Source organism: Amaranthus tricolor, chromosome 12 (genome assembly GCF_026212465.1).
Source record: "Amaranthus tricolor cultivar Red isolate AtriRed21 chromosome 12, ASM2621246v1, whole genome shotgun sequence".
Taxonomy (NCBI): Eukaryota; Viridiplantae; Streptophyta; class Magnoliopsida; order Caryophyllales; family Amaranthaceae; genus Amaranthus; species Amaranthus tricolor.
Genome location: NC_080058.1, coordinates 6424309 through 6447856, shown reverse-complemented (window position 1 = coordinate 6447856; position 23548 = coordinate 6424309). Strand labels below are relative to the sequence as shown.

Sequence of the window (23548 nt, the reverse complement as noted above, 5' to 3'; positions counted from 1 at the left end):
ATAAATTAAGAACATTTTAAAAATTATTTCATAGTTACCTTTCTGTGTAACATAGTTACTTTTACAATTATGAGTTTTTGGCTCAATCGCGACCATAGATTTTTTTTATTTTAGTGAAATTGAGAGTGTAGAGTCCTTCTTATCCTTCTTATTTTCAACCCCTTCTCAATAGATCCCTCCCCTATATATATATATATATATATATATATATATATATATATATATATATATATATATATATATATATATATATTATAAAATGTATTTATAATTGAGACTCAAATCATACTTGAAAACTGTAAAAAAAAAAAAGAAAAAAAAAGTTAATTAAGCATTATTTTAATGTGAATGGAGTATTAATAAATTAAGTTTCAATTTTTTATGACCGTGAAGTTAGGGAAATTTGATTCATCTTGTAGACAATAAAAAGAAATGAAAAAATATTAAGACAAATTCATAATTCTCTATAAATTTAGATTTGATTATAATGTTCGCAAATTGCCAAATATTCACCATTTTATACTCCATTGACTTTGGCTATTCCATAGTCGACATGAGATGCATGATATAAGAGATGATTAGAGAATATTTAGGCGAAGGAATATAGTGTTTGGTTAAAAAAACTGATTGAAACAATTTACACACCGAGAATACATCATTTTGTGATATTCTAGTGGATTTTTGGACTGTAATGACAATATTACCGTCATTCCATATCTCTCGTTTGTACGCACTTACTATAGGAGTAACTTTTTAAAGGTGCCAAGCACTATCAAAGTTTGACGAGTGGGTCACACACTCAATCTCTTTAAGAGATGTATTTTAAGTCCAGTCTATTAAATATTAATATTTACTTACCGTATTTTTAATTTCTACTTATATTTTTTTTAGTGCCTATTTATCGTATTTTTAATATTTACTTTTATTATCTTAAATGTCTACTTACATCATTCTTAATGTCTACTTACAATATTTTAAAAAAATATAATAGACTTGTCTAATTAGAAATGGTCTCTCAAAAAGACCGTCCCTCATAGAATTTGTGGTCACACTTACTTCTGGTTAGTACTCTACTTTTTTCTTTGTTTTTGCTTTTTTTACTTATTTGTTATCTAATGTTTATGAGTAAATTTAGCGCATTATATTAGTTGAATTCAAATAATATGAAAAAATAATAAATATCAATTTTTTAGACTACAATACTTCTTATAATATCACTAGTTAATTAATACTAAAACAAAATACAGCTGAATCATCATTTTATGAAATTGGTTAAGTGTCACTTTCTCGATAAAAGTTTTTCCTTAAAAATTAGATTATGATGTCATTATTATCACTGCTATAAATTATTTTTCATATCTTTCACTTACTAGAATCTAATTATTATTTTTTACATTCTACTAGGTCACATCATTTAATGCATTAGATTATCATATATTTTATTTCATTTTTTTCAATTATTTATAAAATCTTCTCGATTTAATTTATTAAATGAGTATTATTTGATATATTGGATATTTTTAAATGGTTAAAGTATAATGTACTTTTTGTCTTTTGTTGTGATTTATTTGTCGTAAACTAAATTTTCACAATTACTTGCGCGCACAATACAAAATATCATACAATGTACGTAAATATACAATAGTTCAAAATGAAATGAAATATAGCTATAATGTAAAATTTGTCTCTTAAAATTTTTAAATTTTTAGTTTATACAAATATGTCAGAATATTTTAAAAAGTAGTGCATCGTACGGACATTATCTAGTATAATCTACAACTATACTGATAACTTATTAATAGACTTAAGAAGGTTGAATAAAAAATATTTATGAACTTTAAAATAATTTATTATATGTTTTTATGTCTTTTATATTGATTAACTTTCTTCTATAGCTAAAATTTACCAAATATTCCAAACTAAAAATTGTCGTGCATAAACCAATCTAATTTCCATTACTTGTCAATAATCCCATCTTTTGAAATTTTTTTAATAATTCAAACTTTGCTTTTAGTTTGTTGCCAGTGGACCTTTTAAAAAATGACCTGCTATATCAGGTTACCTCTCATCTATTCTTTCTTTATAATAATCCAACTTATTTCGCATTACCTATCAATAATCATACCTTTTGAATTTTTTTAATAATCCAATCTTTATTTTTATTTTGTTGCCAATGGATCCTTCAAGAAACAAAACACTCAATTTCTCTTTGCACTAGTTTATAATAATTCAATATATCACATCCATACATGTTAAGTCTCTTTTAATATCTTTAACACATTTTCTCTTTAATTATTATATAAAAATTCACAATTTTAAAAATATTTAATTTCTCTTTGCCTCTTATTTAAAGGAGTATTATACTTTGAAGGAATGAAAAACATAGGAGTATTATTAATTTTTTATAATTATATTGATTATAAATTTTAACGTGTAAATTTCAACTTGATAAAGATAGCACATAACGGGTCGGCGGATATCCGACTCAATGTATTTTGTTGCTCATTCCAACATGGTTAAAGCGGGTCGATTATATTATTTTTTTAAAAAAATTGACATGTCATTTAGGATGTGGGTTAGCGGATCAATGCGTCGGGTGAAGTGGGTCGTATTTTTTAAACACCCTTAGTTGATGAGATATGAACGTAAAGATAATTACTATTTATGCGATGATTAACTTCATAAGCTTTGGAAATAATATTAATTTCACTTAGCTCTTGAAGGGTCTATTGGCAACAAACTGAAAGCAAATGTTGGATTATTAAAAAACGTTTTATAGGTGGGATTATTGACAAGTAATGTAAAATAGATTGAATTATTATAAAGAAGAAGATGAGAGGTAAGCTGATATAACATGTCATTTTTTAAAGGGTTCATTAGCTACAAATTGAAAGCAAATGTTAAATTATTAAATAATTTTCAAAAAATAAGATTACGTAATTTTTCCAATAATGAATTCAATTAATCAAATCAACTTTCGGCTATGGACTATCGATTATCGGCTATTGATCGTTTCTCCAACATTTCGTTGTCTTGTTACCGTGGATTCTATTTCTTTCTACGTTCAAACGCAAACCATGTTCTTGATTCCTTTTCCATGTTATGAATTTCCGATCTCCGTTTTTGTCGCACAAACCCACACTTAACAGTTAATACACAACAACAATCAACAAATATCTACTACTCCACCATGAAATCACCATTATTACTGCCAATTTTCTTCTCCTTCATCCTCCTTCCACCCTTTTCTCTTTCCTCTCCACCACCGCCTTCCACCGTCTGCATCATTGGAAGCGGAATCTCCGGCTCATCAGTCGCACACTTTCTTCGCAAGTACTCCCCAGAACCCTCACCAATCTCCACAATTCACATCTTCGAACGTAACCATGTCGTCGGTGGTCGTATGGCTACTGTCACCGTTGCTAATCATACTTTCGAAGCTGGTGCTTCCATTATTCACCCTAAGAATTACCATACCTCGAATTATACTGAATATTTGAATTTGAAGAAGAAATTTCCTGGTGGTGATGATGATGATAGTTCATTAGGGATTTGGGATGGGAATAAGTTTGTGTTTAAAACCTGGACTGGTTTTGGTTTTAATTGGGGGTTTTCGTTTTTTAATAAAGTTGTTTCTTTGGTTAATGATTTTAAGTTTTTTTGGCGGTACGGGTTTTCTTTGCTCAGAATGCAGAATTTTGTCGAGGTGTTATTCTTTCTTTCTCTTTAATATTTAAATTGAAGTTATTGAATTGTGAAATAATTGAATTCATTTTATTGTTTGAGCTATTCTTTTGCGTAGAGAAATTATGATTGATTAGGCTGTTCATCTTATTGAATTTGCTGGCTTTATCAAACTCGATGAAAAAAGTGATTTGAAAAATTGAATTTACTAGATTTAAAATTTAAAGCTTATGATTTGCTCAAACTGAAAACCAAGCATGATTTATATTGTATCTACCTTAGATAAATGTTTGCTAAGTTATATGGGAACTAAGTGTGCTAATTTTTGGGAGTAATTGCTCAAAATGTGTTTGGATCATAGTGCAAAAAAACGATTTCGGTCGCTGTATGGTCACGAACGAATTTTGCTGATAATGTGGATGATTTAGTGGGTAATGCGGCCTAGATTTCATTCGCGGTAAACTCAAAAATATTCTTATATTTTCACTATGGTTTGGAATTATAGCAAAGTTAGGAACCGGAAAGTTAAGTGATGGAGAGGATCGAAGGAAAGTCGGGCCAAAAGGGTCAAGTAACTTAAAGACTTTAATACCAGATACTTGTCAATGCAGTAATAGTGCTCATTAGTTTCGATAATTCACGAGAATTCACTTCCTTAGCTATTTTCTTAAGACTTGGAATATATTGTTTATTTGACCATGATAATTTATGGTTGACACGGGAAATTGTAAATACCAAGGGGACATGGTTGAATTCTTACACTTAGGAATTTTTAGTTTCTTAAATTCTAATTCCCATCATCTCGTAATTGTAAGCTTGGGGTGAAGGATGGGGTCTTCTATGTTTGTAATACTAGTATAGTATTAGGCTATGTACTAGGAATTTGTGTGCGGGATATTGGGTTGTTGACTATGATTATGAGTCTATGACTATGACAATGACTAGAAATTTGTAATTCTAATGGAATTTCCAAACAAAAAACCTCTTAAGTATGTTTTTTCTTCTTTGCCTTATTGGCAAGTGAAGGATGGGGCCTTTCATTCATTGATGGATATACGCCTAAGCTATATATATTTCTATTGCAGGATATGCTGGGTAATTTCTTGAAATACTATGAGGGCCTTGATACAAGGCCAGTGTTTAATGATGTGGAGGGAATGCTCAAATGGTCTGGTTTATATAACCTCACTCGGCGGACTTTGGAAGATGAGTTAATTGATGCAGGATTGTCTCCTATACTCATCAAAGAGCTTGTCACGGTAAGGATGTTAACAACATCTTATGTTGATATGTTGCTTATCAAGAATGTGAAGAAAAATTGTCTTATGCTTTTAAACAATTAATGATGAAGATTAAATTATTCATCAATAGTTGATCTTTTGCTTTCTCTATATAATGTACTTTTCTTGTGTGTTATAATTGATAGCTAGTTTCATTGTTACAACTGGATAACGCATCCACCGCTCCATTTGTTGTTAACTAGGGCTGTTTTTCATGTAAAAATCCTTCCCCTAACTAGAGACATAAATATTATTGTAGGGTTTTTTTAGATAGGTGATATCGAGAAATATTTGTGAAAGAAAGGCAGCACCTGCACAATAAAAGTGGTCAGTAGTATTAGGGGTTAGGATGGCCTTGATGAATTGTACATATTGACATTTGATATGAGATTGAGGCAGAAGATATGGGGATGCGAGATTAGGAGGAAACCAAACAAGACTTTTGTTGAAACATATGCGTAGAACTAAACTGTTGAAAGTATTAAACAGAGATAAATTCTCAATCTTTACATAATCCTCTCTCTTCCTGCTCTCCTTTATAATCTTTGTATACCAATTCTGGCTCCCTTTTCTCTGTTTACCCTTTTCTCTAATATGCTGCTTCCAATTGAATCCTATTTATTTTCTTCAACTTGGCCGGTTCGCTGCAGTTTAGTGAGCAAGGCTGCATTTGAGTTGATTTACATGTTTTGCAGGTTATCACAAGAATTAATTACGGTCAAAGTGTCAGCATGAGTGGATTGGCAGGTGCAGTGTCTTTAGCAGGTTCTGGTGGTGGATTTTGGGCAGTTGAAGGTGGCAATTGGCAAATGGCTGCAGGGCTTATTAGTAAATCAGATGTTAATTTGCATCTGAATGAAGAGATTCAATCTGTTTCCCACCTTGGAAATGATTACGAGCTTAACTCAACAAAGGGAAACAGCTATAAGTGTCAAGTCACAGTTTTTTCCACACCTCTTGATGAACTGGATGTTGCATTTGACCCACCAATATCAATACCCCAGAGGAAGATGCAGCACACTCACACTACCTTTATCAGGGGCTTGTTAAATCACGTACGTGTTATCTGCTGTTTGTGCTATTATCGCCTCTCCTAGTTTTATATGGTGTTGTTGGATTTTCTAAAAATCATTGTATTCTTTTTTCTTGGCTCTTAATGGAAAACTAATTTAAAGTCTGTTGTCTGCTCTATGTTTCACTTGGCGAAGAGATATTTTGGCTTGACTAGAGTTGAGGAAATTCCCGACCTGGTTGGCACCCTTGAAGATTCCGACATTCCCTTTTCATGTATATCTGTTCTGAAGAAACACAACAAAGAAGAAATGACGTACAAGATGTTCTCGCGGAAGCCTTTGGATGATGCATTGCTTGATCAATTATTTAGGTAAATTGTGTTCGCTCATGTTTTAAATCTTGCTTAAAGCACTCAAACTAAAAAAACTTGGTTGAACACAAATGTAAATAATGTAGTTGAGCAGCTGGGACTACGTAAATAGTGCCGAGTACAGGTATAGCTTTTCATATTACATAATGGCACTTGTGTAGTTGTATTCTTCTGATCTTATAATGAAAAATTCTATTTGTTTGGGACTTCGGGCTCATATGGTGCTTCATTGTATGATAATCCAAAACTAGTGCAAGCGTTTGATCCTTGAACCTGTCTCTGTTATTTGCACATCCAAGACCTCATTCCTCAGCTAATACAATATACGTCTTTTTGTTTTGGATTTGGGATTAAGGCTAGAGCAATCCTACAGGCAAGGGGGAAGGTGGTGAAAAACGAAACCCTCTCACCAGGGTGAAAGGAAATGCCTTTGCTAACCCATGATTCTCTAGTATACATCCCTTATCTGAACTTATTAGCTTTTATTTGAATGTATTGACCGGACTTTATCTGAACCTATTTGGTTTGTTTTATAGACGTCTTTGGTCGTATTACTCGTATACCTGTTTCAATTATTTTCTCTCTTCGTCAATGTCACCGTATGATAGTTTCTGTCCCGTCAATGCAGCATCAGGAAAGAGACGATTCGAATAAATTGGGCTGCATATCCTCACTATGAGGCTCCAGAGGCATTTGCACCTTTTATATTGGATGATTTACATTTGTATTATGTGAACGCCTTTGAAAGTGCAGCTAGCGCCATGGAAACCGGCGCAGTTTCTGGAGAAAATATAGCACGTCTAATCCTTTCAAGACTTGCTGCCGAACAATATTCAACATTGCCAATGAAGAGCGCCACTTTCAGCAGTATCAGCGATTACCAGCACTCGGATTTGTAAACTGATGCAGCAATCACCATGTTGTCGAGGATTTTGACACAATGTACATACATAACTAGATAACGTTAAACTACTTTGTATCTTGCATGTTTCTCGACTCCAACACATACTTGGTTATATATTATATATGTATGAACTACAACGACATTTTATTTGCAGAATTGCCCAATTCTCCAAAGGAAGCTGGATAGGAAGAACTATGGTGAAAAGTTCCGGTGTTACGCATAAGTCGTAATCATGCTGATGCAAAAAGTAGCAGCTATGTCTTCTTTTGTTTTATGATCTCGTGTTCAATTTTGGCACAGAACTATTAACTTTCAATAGCCAATGTGCAAATAAGATTAGCTGTATCAGCGTATGAAATTCGGAGTACTTAAACTTTCAAAATACAACGTTATAGTATGGAAGTATGAAAGTGTTATGTATTACTGCTATATTCAACTCCTATTTTTTAATTATAAAAATACATTATTTTGCCATTCTTTTGTTCATTAACATTCTACTAAATTAGCATAAAAATTCATGAAATTTATTAGTATAAAATTACGTATAAATATAGTTTTTAAAGGAAGATGCAATTACATAATATTATTATTATTATCATATTATAATATTTTGGAAGATGATATATATAGCCCTAAGGACTATATATAAGAAATAGTTTGTATTTTATTTATGTAATTTACATTATTTTTGTTTTGGAAACATAAGCATTTAATTATACTTTATTATTTAACCATTTATTTTTTGTTGGGAAGTTAAAATAATTAAATAAAATATTAATTGTTTTTCAATTTCTAGATTAGATTGTCTTGAAAAGTTAAAATTATTGATGATAAAAAATTTTTTTTAGTAATTTTTATGTATATCACTAAGAGCTGTAAATATCATTATTTTAATATTTTTTATAAAAAATTTATAGATAAAATCAGATAATTAAATTGAATTGGAAAAAATATTTTATAGATAAAATTTTTTTCATTATTAATTTTTTTAAAATAATATTTTATCTCAGTATAATGATCAATCAAAGTCATATAACATTATTATGTATCAATAACAAATAAAAAGTAAAGAACACTCTCAGTATTCCACACAAATCATAGCCCCAATTGATATCTGCACTCAATAGGGGTTCAACCCAAAACTTCTGCTCTTCATGCAGATGCTCTATCCATCGAGCCACAAGCGTTTTTGGTATAATAATTTTAAAATAAAAACATACAATAATATTACAACCAATAAAAATAATCATTTGTTACAACCATGTCATTTGTTATTTTTAAGCAAAATTATTAGTATTTACAACCAATAGTATATTTATTTATTTCAAAATATTCTAAAGTTTTTTTTATCAGATCTCAACCAAATTTTATCACAAATTGTTGTATAAGACGGTTTTTCTGAGAGACGCACCATATATATAGGCTAAATAGCTCAATTAATACAATTTAAAGAAAAAATAAAAATGTGAGGTTATTGTTTTAAGGCCGCTTCTCTAAGAAACGGTCTCTCACAAAAATAACTGAAATCTATACTCCTACAAAACGAGCTAAACAGAATATGAGATTTTTTTAATTAATTTTAATTTTTGTTTTTTAAAGAAAAACAAAACTAAACAAACCAAAGGTGAGAATTCAAATTGAGATAATTTGGTGTAAGACTTTCATTTAGAGTAAGAAAATTTTTCATAAATAATCTCATCTATTGCCCATCTTTCGTGAATTATCTCTACTATGATTATTTTTAAATAATCCAACTTTTGTATATTTATTTGCTGATAGTACCCCAACCACATTTTAATGCGCTATCGTATAAACCTACTATCCGTTACACTTATTTTTTCTTCCTTTTTTTATGTTTATTCGTTGGTCTAATCTTACTCCTATTTGGTAGTAGGTACCTATAGTAGTCAATTAAAATCTAATCCAAAATGCTATCAGCAAAAAAATATTAAAATTAAATTATTTAAAAATAATCAAAAATTAAAATTATTCACAAGGACAATAAATTAGATTATTTAGGACAATTTTCGTTTGAAATACTCCCACCGCTTTTAATTCTTCTTTAACTTCTCCAAGACTAACCTCTCTCCCTCTCTCAAGTTCGGATTTCTGCAAAACTTCTCAACTTCTCCATCACCACCATAATCAACAATGTCGGGGAAATCAAAGAGAAAGGACACCGAAAATTACGCTTCAGACGGCGATTCTGACGGCCAAGCTCCTCCGAAGAAGTCCGCTAAAGTTGATGACGAGGAAGGAATAGTCGTTTGTGAGGTGCTTTTTGGTCTTTGGATTTTCTTTATCTTGTTTTACGAGGTTTATGTTGTGAATTTTGATTTTAATTCCTTATGTTTAAATTGAATGTATTGTAAAATGTTAAACCCTAGATATCGAAGAATCGGAGGGTTACTGTCAGGAGTTTTCAAGGAAGAGTTTTTGTTGATATTCGCGAGTTCTATGTTAAAGATGGCAAACAACTTCCTGGTAAAAAAGGTATTTCGACAATTTTTGTTTACTAAGGAGTTTTCTCAATGAAATGAAAGTATTTAAGTCTCACACAAGTGAAGAACAAAACAAAACAACGAGAAAAATAGAACAAATATCAATGGAAGAAAGACACACAATATAATGAATACCTCCCCTTAAACAATATTTATTTTTATTAAAGATTCAACAATACACTAATAAAATAACCCTCCTTTTTGAGAACAAACTCTTAAGACGAATAATGGATATCACCCTAAATAGTCAATACTAATGCAGAGTAACTCTTTTGGTATCCACTTTAGCCCCCTCTCTATATATTAAGCCTTTACAACTTAATGTGTATTCTATGAAGTTCTAAGCCCTTTGAATAGAGCATACAATGTTCTAGAATCAATAATAATTCAACAATAATTCGTAACTTTATTGCAGCCTTCAAGAAAAAATCATAACAAAAAATGACCCTTGGCCTTCTGACCGGACACTCGAATGAGCAATAAGACTAATCTAACGAGCGCCTTGATTGTGCATACACTGTCTGGTTTTTGACTATGCTGCTCGAACGAGCCATGTTCATGCTCGAACAAGCACTCTGGCATTCTTGTTTGTTGTTTGTTGTTGCCTCGTTCAAGGCAGCCTCCTCCCATGCCTTGCCTCGTTCAAGGCATGGCCCAACACCATTAGTAGAGCCTATTCATGCCATGATTAAAGCCTCCCTTGCTTTGCCCAATGCATCACATTTGATCCACATTGATCACCTCATCTAGTGATTCAAACCTCAATTCATCACATCTCATCTCACCCACATCCTCCTTCCCCAATGTGCAATACATGGCATGTTTGACGATGTGATCAAATTCATCTCCTTAACTAGGAGATTTGGCACTTGCTTTAACACTCAAAACAATGGATTTTTGGATTTGGTTTTGGAAATTTGGTGAAATATGAGCGTATTATGGTTGTGGAATGTTGGTTGATTCCGTCTTTGATTTATATGCGAGTTTGTTAGTAAATGATCAATATAAGTGTGTCTGTGTTTGAAATGTATGCTGACTGTAGTAATACAAAATGCATTTTCCATCAAACCATATCAATGTTGGAAGGATTTGTTTAGTACAAAAATCCGAAGGAACTCTTCTTTCCAAATCCCTTCCCGCCCCTCCTTTTTTGGCATCCAATTGAAGAAATGACGTACCTTCATTTCCTTTCCTACTCTTCCTCTTTTGGTATCAAATGAAGAAATGATGTCCTTTTATTTCCCTCCCCTTCCTCTCCTTCCATTTTCTTTCGTCCAGACTTAGCATAAGTTGCCTTAGCCATTTCTACCCTTTGGGAAATGTTTTCTTTCTATAAAAAGTTGGTACTTGGGGAACGGAGTAACTAACCCTCCGTTTTGTTGGGAATTAGCTATTCCAATAGCGGAGGTGCACAATTTTATGGATCCTATGATCCTATATCATAGCATCTGATGGTTGGCAGCATAACAAGGTTTGTCATTGGCATCAGAATTTGTACAGGGCAGCGCTATCAGTGTTCGTGAAAATATTGTTCTCTATGTTTAATCAATCACTAAAACATGAACTGGTGTCCTTTGTATTGCTATTTTAGGAATAAGGCAGGCCAAGGAGGAATAGTGTGGGTGATTGACTATCTTCCACTCATGCATATCATGGAATGATGTAATGGAGGGAAGTAGCTAGTTTGAAATACAAAATGTTGCATTTAAGTTGTGTAGTACAAGAAACATGTTCTGATGTTTCTGCAATTTTGTTGTACTTAGCAAAGAATTGTAAGAATAATGGGTAATGTAGATCCTGTTAACTAATTTTGATGAAACAAAACTGGTGTATCCAGTTTCATAGGTCACCCATTTTCTATTCCTTTCAGGCAATAAGTTTAGTATGCATCGCAGTTAGTTGAGATCTTTTGTATCACATGAATTGGTTAGTCTCTAACACTCTATAACTGCAGCTATTATGCATATTGTTCGCAAAACCTTACCAAAAGTTTCCGTCATATGGCAACACATCTATATGATGTTTGATGTTTTCGCTTATCTGATCATTCTATTTTTGCAGCTACTATGCATACTGTTGCCAAAAAGTTTCTGTCACGTGGCAATATATCTACTATGTCTAATATTTTTTTGCACGTGTTTGTATGTATGGTCTTGTACTGATTCTTATTCGTTGTTTGTTTCAGGCATCTCACTCACCTTGGATCAGGTATGTGTCTTTGTTTGCTGTATAAATAAGAATATGTATGTTTTTGTCTGTTGTGACTTGTGACTTGAGTCTCTTCAGCTGAATGTCCATTTGATCTTAACTCTATGTTTCTTTGGCTACTGTAGTGGAAGGTGCTTAGTGAGCATGCAGATAAAATTGACGAGGCTGTTGCGGAGAATTCTTAGGTTGGAGAGCTGAATCTTGTTGATATGGTCTAATGGATGTTGGAATCTTGGCAGTCGCATTTTTCGAACTAGGGCTGTAAACAGTAGTAGTTATATTAGCAATTTCGGCTTATGTTTTGAGTGAATGTAGGGCTATTGGACTAAGGTGATTGTTATAGCTTAGATTGTTGAATATCTTGTAAAAGGAAAACCGTGCTGCCTTGCAGGTAGTCCGCCTGTTTATGGATGCTTATAGATCCTATTTTGCTGAAATGGTCATTTCAATGTGATATGATTATAGACTTATAGTTCTTCAATTTCCTTCTCATTTCATTATTTTAGTTCATGTATCTGATCTCATATAATTGTGATTAGGGTTTTGATATCGTTGAGTTTTGAAAAGATTAATTATTGAATGGTTTTATGATGGGCAGGGGTGTAATCACTACCAGTTAAGTTCAAGGTTCATGTAGATGAACTCGATTCATTTGAGTTCAAAGCATGCTCATTGAGCTATGAGTGATCGGTTGTCCCCTGTTGATTAGATTACTCGAGTTGAGTTTCAAGTGAGGGGGTTTGAGTGCAGTCTACCTATTTTAACTCGTCAATTTTAAGTCAAGTAACTTGAGTCGAGCCTTTTCTCGACTTGAGTTATTCTGTTGCGTGATGAGTTATGAGTATTAAAAGTAAACTCCATATGTAAGTGATTAGTTAGGTTACATGTTTGTGAAACTTACTCTCACCATTAAAATGCCTTCCTAACCAAAAAACTTTCCTCATCATCAACTCAGTATCCCGCACAAGTCAGGGTCCGAAGGGAAACTCAATATCTCGCACAAGTCAGGGTTCGAAGGGAGGAGGATAGGAGACAGATCATACCCATGCCCCTCTAAAGCGAGGGCAGGGAGAAAAAACTTTCAAAAGTCTTATTATTTATAAGTACTCCAAGTAACAAGTACAAGAGTCTGATACAACTGAAAAGAAAAATTCATAACAAATTCTAGTAGCTGTTCTTGAGGCAAACCCAGAAATCAGCATACGCATCCATTAAATTTACGGTTTTTAGACGATAGCTCGAACTGGAACATGGATAACTTTGTGTTCAAATTTGAGGATCTTAGGGACAGTGACATAGAGGACACCATTTTTAAACATAGCAATGATCTCTTCTTTCCAAGAGTTAAAAGGCAGGTGAATTGTGGTCTCGCGAGGGCTGAAAATCTTGTTACCAAAAGCATCAATACCGCCATCTCCCTTGATGATAAGCAAGTTGTCAACAACGTTTACATCGATGTTTTCAGCTGCAAGTCCCGGCATGTCGAAATACATCCTGATCTCGTGCTCGTCCTCATTGGTGTTCCATGGAGTGCGCACTGCAATTCAGTAAGATGAAACAGTTATGAAAGCCTTCATAGTTCATGCAAGTGTACTCGGTAGTAGCAGTATATGTTACTACCTGTAAGAAAAGTGTTGCCTATTGATGTTAGTGGATTGTGGTTTAGTGTCATGTTTGAGGATATGTTTTTATCACGAAAATATTGCTCAAACTATACTAGTATTAGTCTTAAAAAAAATCGATAAAAATCTACTGATAATTTTAAACAGCTACAGTGTTTAATTTAACTAGAAGGTCAATATATTAAGTGCAACTTTTAATTGTTTTACCAAACACAAAAGCAAACAAAAAATAAGTGAAAAGTCCTTTACCAAATAAAGCATCATCTTAATTTTTGTTCTAAAAGAGTTACTCCTATATTGACACTCATGCTAATATATTACGTCTAGACAAAAAGAAAGACTATTCTACATCGTCAATAATATTCTATTTTTCCCACTTGTTTTTTACAAATCCTATCCAAAATTTAAAACTCAAAAAATTTTAATTGTAAATTTTTAAAAATTATAAAGAATTGATATTCAGAAAATATACATTAAAACAAATTTATTAAGATGTTTTTCCTTTTACGAGGATGACACAGCAGCTAAAGTTTTACTTTAGAATCTAAATATTTCAAAAGAAAAGAATAAAAGAGAATGTAAGGAATTAAATGGATTATTTACCATAGGGAGAAGTATCAATAAGAGCAACCTTTTTGTTAAACTGTTCAGCTAGCATTGGTTCAATTTTCTTTGGACTTCCTCCTTGTTGGGCTTTCACCGCCAAGGAAGGCCTTGAAGAAGGTGTCTTCAACGCCGGAGTCGGGCATGGGCCCAACTTACCCAACCCGTTTGCTAACGGGCCATTCAAGGCCCGATTGTTGGACATTAGAGTTGAAGCAGAGCATGTCAATGCATTGATGCTTGCCATTGGAATATACTCTTCAACAAATCCTTTGATTACTAACAATGTAACTAAATATAGAAAGATTGTATGATCATTATTCCAATGGAAGCCTATTTATAGTAAGGAGTTTTGGAATTTTGTTGTCTTATGCAAGGATATGTCAGTTCACAGCTTTATGCATGGAGAAGCCTCCTTATTATTCCCATAATTAGATACTCTTTTCTCATAACAAAGCAAAGTAACCAAGATTCTAAGGAACATAAGAATAATTTTTAAGTACCAAGTTTTTTACTTTAAGAGCTCTTTTTACTCTGTCGAGATCTAGGGAGATTCAAATTGTTTGTTCTTGGAGCTTTTTATGATAAAATTAACTAGATATTAAAGATAACATAAATTCTTAATGAATTACCGTAATTTGTAAATCACTATAAAAAGAAAAAAATAATAGTAAAATAAGCAAAACCAAAAAGGTAAATTTAAAATAACAAAACTACTACTCTATCAAATTGTACCACATAAGGGTTTGTTTTACTTCACAGATTACCGTTATTTACTAAGATTTTCTCAAAAGATAATGCTCATTGTAATTTTTTAATCACATTAGGCGGATTAGGAAGGTGCTGAGCATGTCCAACTGTACAAGGCCCCAAAAAATTAAGAGCCTTAATATTAAATTACATAGTATATGTTAAGTGTTTAAGATACTAAGTTGTTAGAAAAATATCATAATTTTTTAAATTGCAAAGGCCTTAAAAAATTTATCAATTTTTAATACACCTTTGGATGGATACTAAGAATGTAGGATACTATTTGACATTTGTAATGATATACATGACATTATGGTCAGTTTGAGATATTCTAATTAAATAACTGTGTACTTCTCGAAGAAATTTCTAAAACTAAATGCTTTATGAATATAATTACAGATATATCTCCATATTTATTCATGTTATGAATATTGACACACACACAAGTTAAGAACAAATTTATTATCTCGTAAGTATGTCTTTGTAACAAAGACAATTCAGGTTTTAGTAGTACTTGCATTTATTAAGGATTCCAATAAATTTGAATTATTTATAAAAAAATTTGTCTAGATGTGTTAGTTGATACTTGGAATCAAAACTGTGATCAAATAGGGCGCGGAGACTTCAACTATCCACCTAAAGTTTTAATCGAGTTGGTTCTTTAATTATGTAACAAAGCCAATGAAATAAAAGTTGATAGATTCATATCTCCCATCATTTATTTTAAGTAAAATACTTAACGCCAATATGAATATTGTCTACTGCTTGACTTGATTATTTTTTAACCTAATTTGACAATAAATTAAATTCACATCTTATATTCTTCAAATCCCTTAATGAGTACTTTGTATACTATAAATGACTACTTAATTTAGTTATGATAATTGTTTATTGGCTGATGGCTTTTTTAAACTTGTTTGATCGACTGATAACGTTGACTATTTTTATTGATTTTTAAGTTAGTCAGATAAGTCAACTATTTATAAAAATATTTTATAAAATTAAGAACACTGCTAATTATTCTAAAATCACAATTCCATATATGTTAAATGCCAAAACCACCTCGATATATAAGCACATAAAGTCTTATTGTATTATATAGAAATCAACTTCAAATAGTACAACATCATACAACTTAGACATAATCCAAAGGAAAGTATAAGTATACAGAAAAGCTCTTAAAAAGCACACATTTAGAACCAATTAGTCTCCTACACAGTACAGGAGACATTTCATAGCAATATAAGTAATTATATGAATGATATTTAGACTGATCTAACTGGGATATGAATGACTTTGTGCTCAAATTTGGTAATCTTAGGCACAGTTATGTAAAGAACACCATTCTTGAACACAGCCGTGATCTCTTCCTTCCATGAGTTTAGAGGAAGTTGAACCCTACTATCATATGGGCTAAATATCTTGTTTCCAAATGCATCAACACCTCCGTCTCCTTTGATCACTAGCAAGTCATCCACCACGTTCACATCGATGTTTTCAGCTGCTAGTCCTGGCATGTCAAACCACATCCTGATCTCGTGTTCATCTTCATTCGTGTTCCATGGAGTTCGTACTGCAGGGAATCAATGGGAAGTTACTAGTTAGTTAAGCATGTTGGAAATCGATTGGAAATGGTTCATGATCATTGTAGGGCGGGGTGAAAATTCACAATAAGTGGTTGAGATTTAATGTATCTAACGTTTATTGAGTATATAACATATCTTAGAACTTGGTTTCTTGATTTGGTATTAGAGCTAAAATGATTACGTGTGCTTATAGGTGTTCATTCGGGTCATTAGGCGATTACGGATCAAGTGTTTTGGATCGTTTAGAATCGGGTTTGTGACTGTATTGATTTTTTTACATAATTATAAATCCATTTTAAGGTTGGGTCAAATCAGATTCAGTTACAAGATCAGGTAAATATTAGGTCGTCATGTCTATTTTAAACGCCTTATACGCTCTTATTTTAGGTGGGAAATTTAACACTAGCTATAATGAGGCCCAGGGGTCATGACAAAAATACATGACATATCATATGGCTTCAACCATTAGCTAAAATTTTTGATTGAATTTTAAAAAAGATAATAAGATTATACGTACCATATGGAGAAGTTTCAAGAAGGGCAACCTTCTTGTGAAATTGTTCAGCTGCCACAGGGTCAATTTTCCTTGGACTTCCGGCCTGTTGAGCTTTCACCATCAGGCCGGAAGACCTTGAAGAAGAGGTCTTCAATGACGGAGTCATGCCCAGCCTAAGCCCGAGCTGGGCAGGGCTGCCGAGCATCTTGTTGTTTGACACCAAAGTCGAAGCAGAGCATGCCATTGCATTAATGCTTGCCATTGAAGATAAGTTGGTATACCTTAATTACTTAGAATATATAATTTACAAAAACAATTGTAAACAATTGGTAAGTTGTATGTTTATTCATATATTTGGAGCTTATTTATAGTTATAGATGAACTTTGGTTACTTGCTGAGTTATGTCTTTTCTCTGTGCATCTTTCTTTTTGATAGAAGAAGCCTCATAATTTCCTAATATTTTGAAATACTTTACTCAAATCAAAGCAAAATAACTGATGTGATAAACCCATATAATTCACTTATTTTTCTAATTGATCATTTTAAAATTATAAGTGATCAATTTAAGGTTATAAGCGATTACTTTAAGGTTATAAGTTATTAATTAAGATAAAAAGTGTACATTGAACCAACTCAATAAAAATGGTCTCACTGAGAGACTGTCTCATCTGACAATTTGTGATATGATGCTGTCTGCTTTGGACTGAGCCTGTACAAATTTGTTTTAAATACCTTTTTTAAATGTCTCTTACTAATTTGGAGTTGAATTATCACTTATATATTTGTCTAACACTTGCTTATTTTACGAATGTAAAATTTGAGATTTACATTATATGCTGCTAAGATTTTCATTTTTTGGAATAATTGGTGGAGTAAATAAAGAGAATGGAATATATACTATTTCAAGTTTGAATGAAAAGATGCATAATATCTACTGCCGTGAATCATGATCATAATACAATAAGAATATAAGATGTACTTTAATAAAGAGTGTGCAAGTGAGGGCTGGCAGGAGTAGCGTATTGTGGATTTGATCCTTTGGGTGTACGGCAAGGCACGGGTAGCGGGTTAGCCCATAAGTGGGATTTGGGTTAGTCGAGACTAAACTTGAATTATTGAAATATATAAGATAAATTATTAAAAAAAACATGGAATAAAACGAAAATCAACTTATTTCTAAAAATAAGTGTTTAATTTCCAAATTGGTTCTGTTCGCAGTTAGTAAATGCGAATAGGTGGATAAGTTATTAAAAAGGCAAAGAAGCTATTCGCAGTTATTAACTGCAAACAGGGCTGTTGACTTTTTTGACCATGTTTGCAATTACTAACTGCGAACACCATTGAGCATAATGGGCCTGTTAGTGACTGCGAACAGGGTTAAAAAAGTCAACATCCCTGTTCGCGCCTTTTTAAAAAATTAAGCACTACGAACAGAATCAAACACTAAATTTGGAAATTAGATACTTATTTTTAGAAATAAGTTGATTTTTGTCTTATTTTGTGCTTTTTTTAATAATTTATCTTATCAATTTCATTTTTTCACTAAACTTGTGCAACGGGCCGGATCGATCTATAGTAGAAACGGGCCGGATCATGTCGGGCCATACAAAATAGAAACGGGCTTAAAACAGGCCGAGCCCATCGAGCCTTGATCCACCCCGCACCGTTTATCTTATTTCTTCAAATTTTATGGGAAGTAATAGAATTTTTTTTATGCAATTAGGAATTGATTTTTATCCTAAGAATCATAAATTGCGATATAAAAAAATTAACAGCATAATGTTGACTAATACACATCAAAGTCATATACTAACAAATAATAACAGTGAAAAAATCATCTAATTTATCAAAACTAATATATCAACTAATACACATCATTAATGGAGATTTATAACTGGAGTTTCCTTCTTGGATATTGAACAAAAGGAATGTCAATTTGTATGTGGGCCCAACAAATTGTATTCATCAAATTTAAAAGGGTTTTAAGCAAAGCAATGTCTGTCTGTATGTCGTATTTACTCAGGCAGTGTGGTATTCTAGACAAATGTTAGTACACTGCTAAAGCTCATCTTAAATTTACAGAGGCCCGTTTCGAATTCTCTTTAAGCCTTTTTGCAATTCGCTATATTTTAATAATTATAAAGCTTGTTTTGAGCCCCACCGTTATATAACCCTTCTAAACACGGGTTGGATAAGGACTAAAAACGGGGACCCGGCCCGTTGAACACCCCTAGTCGAGACTTAGGGTGTTTAATGGGTTTGGCCTCCATATTGAGTCCTTATCTGGCCCGTTTTTAGAAAAGCTTTGTAAAGACCAGGCTGAAAATGGGCCGGGCCTAAAACGGGCTCTACCATAATTAAAATGAAACGGGCTATAAAAGGGCTTAATTAGGGTCGGAAATGGGGCTTTATATAATGTAATATTTAAATATTATAAATGACAATGTCAATGAGCATTATTAATATTTTTTCAATTTAATTATCATAAATGATAATTTAATTGTTATAAATTGATAAATGGGGATTAAAATAATTTTTCAGTAATGAAAATGGGTCGGGTTGGGCCGGATCGGGTTTTCAAACCCCAACCCATTTAAAGCCCATATTAAATTTAAAGAGCCCTTATTCGACCCCACCCATATTTACTTAAGTTCGGCCATCGAACCTTATTCGACCCATTAAACACCCCTAGCTGAGACTCAATTCGAGTTTATAGGTTACCCCTATTCCAAACATTTTAATTAGATGGGTTAATCAGAGGAGTGCATAATGCATATGGTTATTTTTTGTGTTGGTGTTGGTTGTAATTGTTAGGCCGTGATAATTCGTCACATAATTATTTTATAGGCTCACTCATATGGATACACCCATGGGCACCCGTGGACTCAGGCCTAAAAACTCACGGGTAATAAATGTTGACTTGTATACACTTGAAGTGGTCCATTTTTTTCCAAAATCACATTCTACTAAGAAGATTACTCACCAAGCATTATGTGACAGTTCACAACTTACTATTTTAGTGATGTGAAATCTTCCTGTAAAATATTCCAATAATAATTTTATTTTGATTGAGGCTCAAGTTGGTGAATCGTAAGGTCTAAATTGGAATTAGATGAACTCAAATAATAAAAAGAAAATTCTGACCGTCATTTAGTGATGAAAAATAGTTTTTCACCAACAACGAATTGACAAAATTCAAATTCACAGCTAAAATTATGAACTCAATATACAAAAATTAATTTACTTTGCGGTAGAATTTAAACTTGTCATTTAATTAGCAATCGAGTCGATAATCAGATATTTAATACTTTTCATTCTTAATTTGTCGCTACGAGTTGTTAGAGATTGTCGTTAAATACAAAAACTCACCATCATTATGAATCATAAGTAATTAACTTCTTACATATACCGAATGTGCATCAATGCCATATAAAACTGACTCAAAATGAAGAGATGGGTTGGGTTTGGCTATAAGTCGAGTTTGGCTCGGTTGAAGATCAAGTCATATAAAATTTATTTTTAAATTTCGCATTTATTATTGTTATCAGATTTAATTAGCTTCAATTAAGAATAAGTTTGATTAATATTTTATTTTAGGTTATACTTACTAAGGTTTAAAATTGTTTTTGTAATCTATTAAGTTTGTTTTCCTTTCAATTTGATTTTGTTTAGCAACAAAATAGTCCTCGATATTTTATTTGCCATTTCATATAAGTTTGATTAATTTGATTAATTTTCAAATCTTATTTGACTTGATTTCACGTTTTATGGTTAGTTTTATTTTTAATTAAGATATCAAATTAAGTTTGTTTTACTTTCAATTTGAACTATTCTTTGTTTAGATTTTAAAATCACATACGATTGTTAATGCCTCATTATAATAATGTCACTAGCGTTACAAGTTTAGCACAGTTATAATTTCTTAAATCAAGCTAAAATATATGGAAATTAAAATATTCCCTCCTATTTATCTTAGGTGTCCTATTTATTTTTGGGACACTATTTATCTATCACTTTTAAATTGTATTTTATTATTAATCTATAAGTTAAAATATAGTCATGTGAGATTTATTTGATTCGTTTTAATGTAAAGTTTATTTATATTAATTTTTTATAATTTTTAATTATACATAATTAGATATATTAAGAATTGAATAAATACATTGAATAAAGTGCATAAGATAAATGAGACAATGGAGTATTATTTTTTGTCACATATATGTAAAGTTAGCAATACAAATCTAGTTGACTGTATATGGATCACAAAGTCCATTCATGGCGTAGGAGGCCTTAGGGATTGACGTATACAATGAGTGCAGTCACACAAGTACTTTCATGTCTTTAAACGATTGTTTGTCTTTAGTGATCATATGCATATAAGTATATTGAAGACGATGTCATGGATCCAAAGAGAACTTTTTATTTTTATTTATTTTTATTTTTATGGGTATGACATTTAAATTGTGATGAATTATACTTATTCTTCATATGACGCGTTATATTTTGATGCGCCATTCTTTTACACCGTCAAAAATCCAAATCGATCTAGATCATTATATATTTTAATTTTTTATATAAAGGTTAATTAGTATATAAATGTTCCTGCAACGTAATCTAATTAATTGTGGATTCAGTCAAAGTGCTAGATATGTGTATTGAGGTCCTTCTGATGACTCCTTTGTTCACTATAATGAGCACACATCAACTGAGGGTATCCATCATGCAAAAAACAGATCTAGCATGGGAAAGGATCCAAGAAATCCTCTTTTGATGTTTATATATAACTTCTACAAAGTAGGTAATTTACACATAGGTTAATAAAATTTAATTTCCATGGGCTAATTAGAGCAAGGTTTTTAGGATCGGGATTTTACTTAGGATTATTGAGGAGGTAAGATTGAAATCGGTAGAATGGAATCGTTGGATCGTGTGATCCTACAAATGTGCATCAATGTGCTTTGAATTACTGATTATTATTTATATTTGTTCTCTATTTAAGTTTAAGGTGTAAGTAAAAACTTATTTGACTTTATCTATTAAGTTTTGAACAAAAAATGCTTTTAATAGTCATTTTTAAACTGCAAATTAAAAAAAACTTAAATTTTATAAAGGTATTAATATAATTATTTTATTATATATTTATATGTAAGTGAAATCTGTATTATATGAAAATATTTTACGATTGAAACTACCCAATATAGGATCAGATCGTAAAATCGTAGGATTTTAGAATCGTGTTATTATTCTATCACCTAAATTTTTGAGCTAAGTAGGATCGCACGATTCTACCAGATTAAGATCCTACCTATGATCCGAATCGATTGCCCATTTTTAAATCGTAAGATCCTAGAATCGTAAATTAAAATCGAGATTCTGATAACTATGAATTAGAGTAATTCTAAGACGTGAGGCCCTTTGTAATTATATGATAACTTGAAGAAGAATCACCAAAATAGTTCGTTAGAGTATATATACCTAGAGTACGTTAGTTTAACTTTTTTTTGCTCCTATTGATATAGTAAAAAGCCAAAAGTCCTCTCTTAAATAATTAAATTTTCCTTTAATATAGTGGTTGGTTGTTTAGTCTTTTGTTAGAAAACCTTCCTTCATTCCTCCACGGCTCCACCTAATGATCACTTGGATCTCAGTATCTCATGACCATCCAACGTCCATGTGCAAAATGGTCTATAATATAGGGCCCTATTATTAATGGGGCTTTAAAAATCTAACTTTATATTTATTTGATTTATTATTTTAATTATCACGAACATATGTATATTATTTTACATAAGAGTAATTAAGTAATAAAAAATCAAATATTCATATTTTAATAAATAGAGGAATTTTATCATTGTCTAGTATTTTTTTCTTAAATTCTAAGAGTTTTTTAATAAATTGACATATGAATTCCAAAACTTACTGGACAACCTCTGCTCGTACTAATTGCAACCTAGAGGATCAGACCCAACTGCTATAATTTAATATAATACTCCCTCCTATTCAGCTTATGTGTCTCATTTTCTTTTATGGTCAAGTCACCTTAATTGTCCCATTTTTATTTTTGGTATGGGTTTTTGACTTTTATGCCCTTAGTAACTTTATCCTATTTTCAATTATACCCTTCATTACACATACTAATTTTCCTCCCTTATATTAAAAACCCATTATATCACTCTCTTTCCTACCCTTAGGGTCCCACTTTTGACTCTCCTTAAAATCCGTGAAAAGTCAAATGAGACTCTTAAGGTGAATAGGAGGGAGTAATATAATAGGAGTATTTAATAACATATCAACACGACAATATCAAATACCTAATTCCAACGATATACATATGCATCACTTAATATTATTCATAAAATAAATAGTTAGTGTCTTGAGAGACGTATTTCAAACCCAACTCATTAAAGACTAATGCTTACTTATCGTATTATTAATGTCTACTTATATTATAATTAATGCTTACTTACCGTATTATTAATGTCTATTTTCAACTTCTTAAATGTCTAGTTACATTATTATTAATGCATAC

The 23548-nt window shown here is 31.8% G+C and overlaps 4 protein-coding genes across 5 annotated transcripts; 2 read left to right on the top strand and 2 right to left on the bottom strand.

The window, feature by feature from the left end:
• The first annotated feature begins 2981 nt into the window (after positions 1-2981).
• Positions 2982-7731, top strand: LOC130828389 (farnesylcysteine lyase). Of its 2 annotated transcripts, XM_057694355.1 has the most exons (6): positions 2982-3706; positions 4770-4943; positions 5660-6019; positions 6173-6348; positions 6977-7290; positions 7407-7730. In XM_057694355.1, the coding sequence occupies exons 1-5, from the start codon at positions 3191-3193 to the stop codon at positions 7245-7247; spliced, it is 1497 nt and encodes a 498-aa protein (XP_057550338.1). In that variant the 5' UTR covers positions 2982-3190; the 3' UTR covers positions 7248-7290; positions 7407-7730. The 2 variants fall into 2 exon arrangements, with proteins under 2 accessions (XP_057550338.1, XP_057550337.1); XM_057694354.1 differs by having other exon boundaries at positions 3002-3706; positions 6977-7731.
• A 1562-nt stretch (positions 7732-9293) lies between these two features.
• On the top strand, positions 9294-12429 carry LOC130828388 (RNA polymerase II transcriptional coactivator KIWI-like). The gene is made up of 4 exons (XM_057694353.1): positions 9294-9526; positions 9640-9745; positions 11939-11961; positions 12087-12429. Exons 1-4 carry the CDS (start codon positions 9404-9406, stop codon positions 12144-12146), a joined length of 312 nt encoding a protein of 103 aa, XP_057550336.1. The 5' UTR covers positions 9294-9403; the 3' UTR covers positions 12147-12429.
• A 572-nt stretch (positions 12430-13001) lies between these two features.
• Positions 13002-14522, bottom strand: LOC130828387 (small heat shock protein, chloroplastic-like). Its single transcript, XM_057694352.1, has 2 exons — positions 14187-14522; positions 13002-13498 (listed from the first exon to the last, which is right to left on the bottom strand). Exons 1-2 carry the CDS (start codon positions 14431-14433, stop codon positions 13188-13190), a joined length of 558 nt encoding a protein of 185 aa, XP_057550335.1. The 5' UTR covers positions 14434-14522; the 3' UTR covers positions 13002-13187.
• A 1485-nt stretch (positions 14523-16007) lies between these two features.
• LOC130828386 (small heat shock protein, chloroplastic-like) lies at positions 16008-17417 on the bottom strand. The gene is made up of 2 exons (XM_057694351.1): positions 17040-17417; positions 16008-16509 (listed from the first exon to the last, which is right to left on the bottom strand). The coding sequence occupies exons 1-2, from the start codon at positions 17278-17280 to the stop codon at positions 16202-16204; spliced, it is 549 nt and encodes a 182-aa protein (XP_057550334.1). The 5' UTR covers positions 17281-17417; the 3' UTR covers positions 16008-16201.
• Positions 17418-23548: the final 6131 nt, after the last annotated feature.

Bases quoted from the DNA above. Each gene is read 5' to 3' on its own strand.
- LOC130828389 (XM_057694354.1), top strand. From the start codon at position 3,191: ATGAAATCACCATTATTACTGCCAATTTTCTTCTCCTTCATCCTCCTT. The intron at 6,020-6,172 runs GTACGTGTTATC...CACTTGGCGAAG, and splicing joins TCAGGGGCTTGTTAAATCAC to AGATATTTTGGCTTGACTAG. The intron at 6,349-6,976 runs GTAAATTGTGTT...CCGTCAATGCAG, and splicing joins TTGCTTGATCAATTATTTAG to CATCAGGAAAGAGACGATTC.
- LOC130828387 (XM_057694352.1), bottom strand. From the start codon at position 14,433: ATGGCAAGCATCAATGCATTGACATGCTCTGCTTCAACTCTAATGTCC. The intron at 13,499-14,186 runs GTAAATAATCCA...ACTGAATTGCAG, and splicing joins TATTGATACTTCTCCCTATG to TGCGCACTCCATGGAACACC.
- LOC130828386 (XM_057694351.1), bottom strand. From the start codon at position 17,280: ATGGCAAGCATTAATGCAATGGCATGCTCTGCTTCGACTTTGGTGTCA. The intron at 16,510-17,039 runs GTACGTATAATC...GATTCCCTGCAG, and splicing joins TCTTGAAACTTCTCCATATG to TACGAACTCCATGGAACACG.
- LOC130828388 (XM_057694353.1), top strand. From the start codon at position 9,404: ATGTCGGGGAAATCAAAGAGAAAGGACACCGAAAATTACGCTTCAGAC. The intron at 9,527-9,639 runs GTGCTTTTTGGT...GTTAAACCCTAG, and splicing joins AAGGAATAGTCGTTTGTGAG to ATATCGAAGAATCGGAGGGT. The intron at 11,962-12,086 runs GTATGTGTCTTT...TGGCTACTGTAG, and splicing joins TCTCACTCACCTTGGATCAG to TGGAAGGTGCTTAGTGAGCA.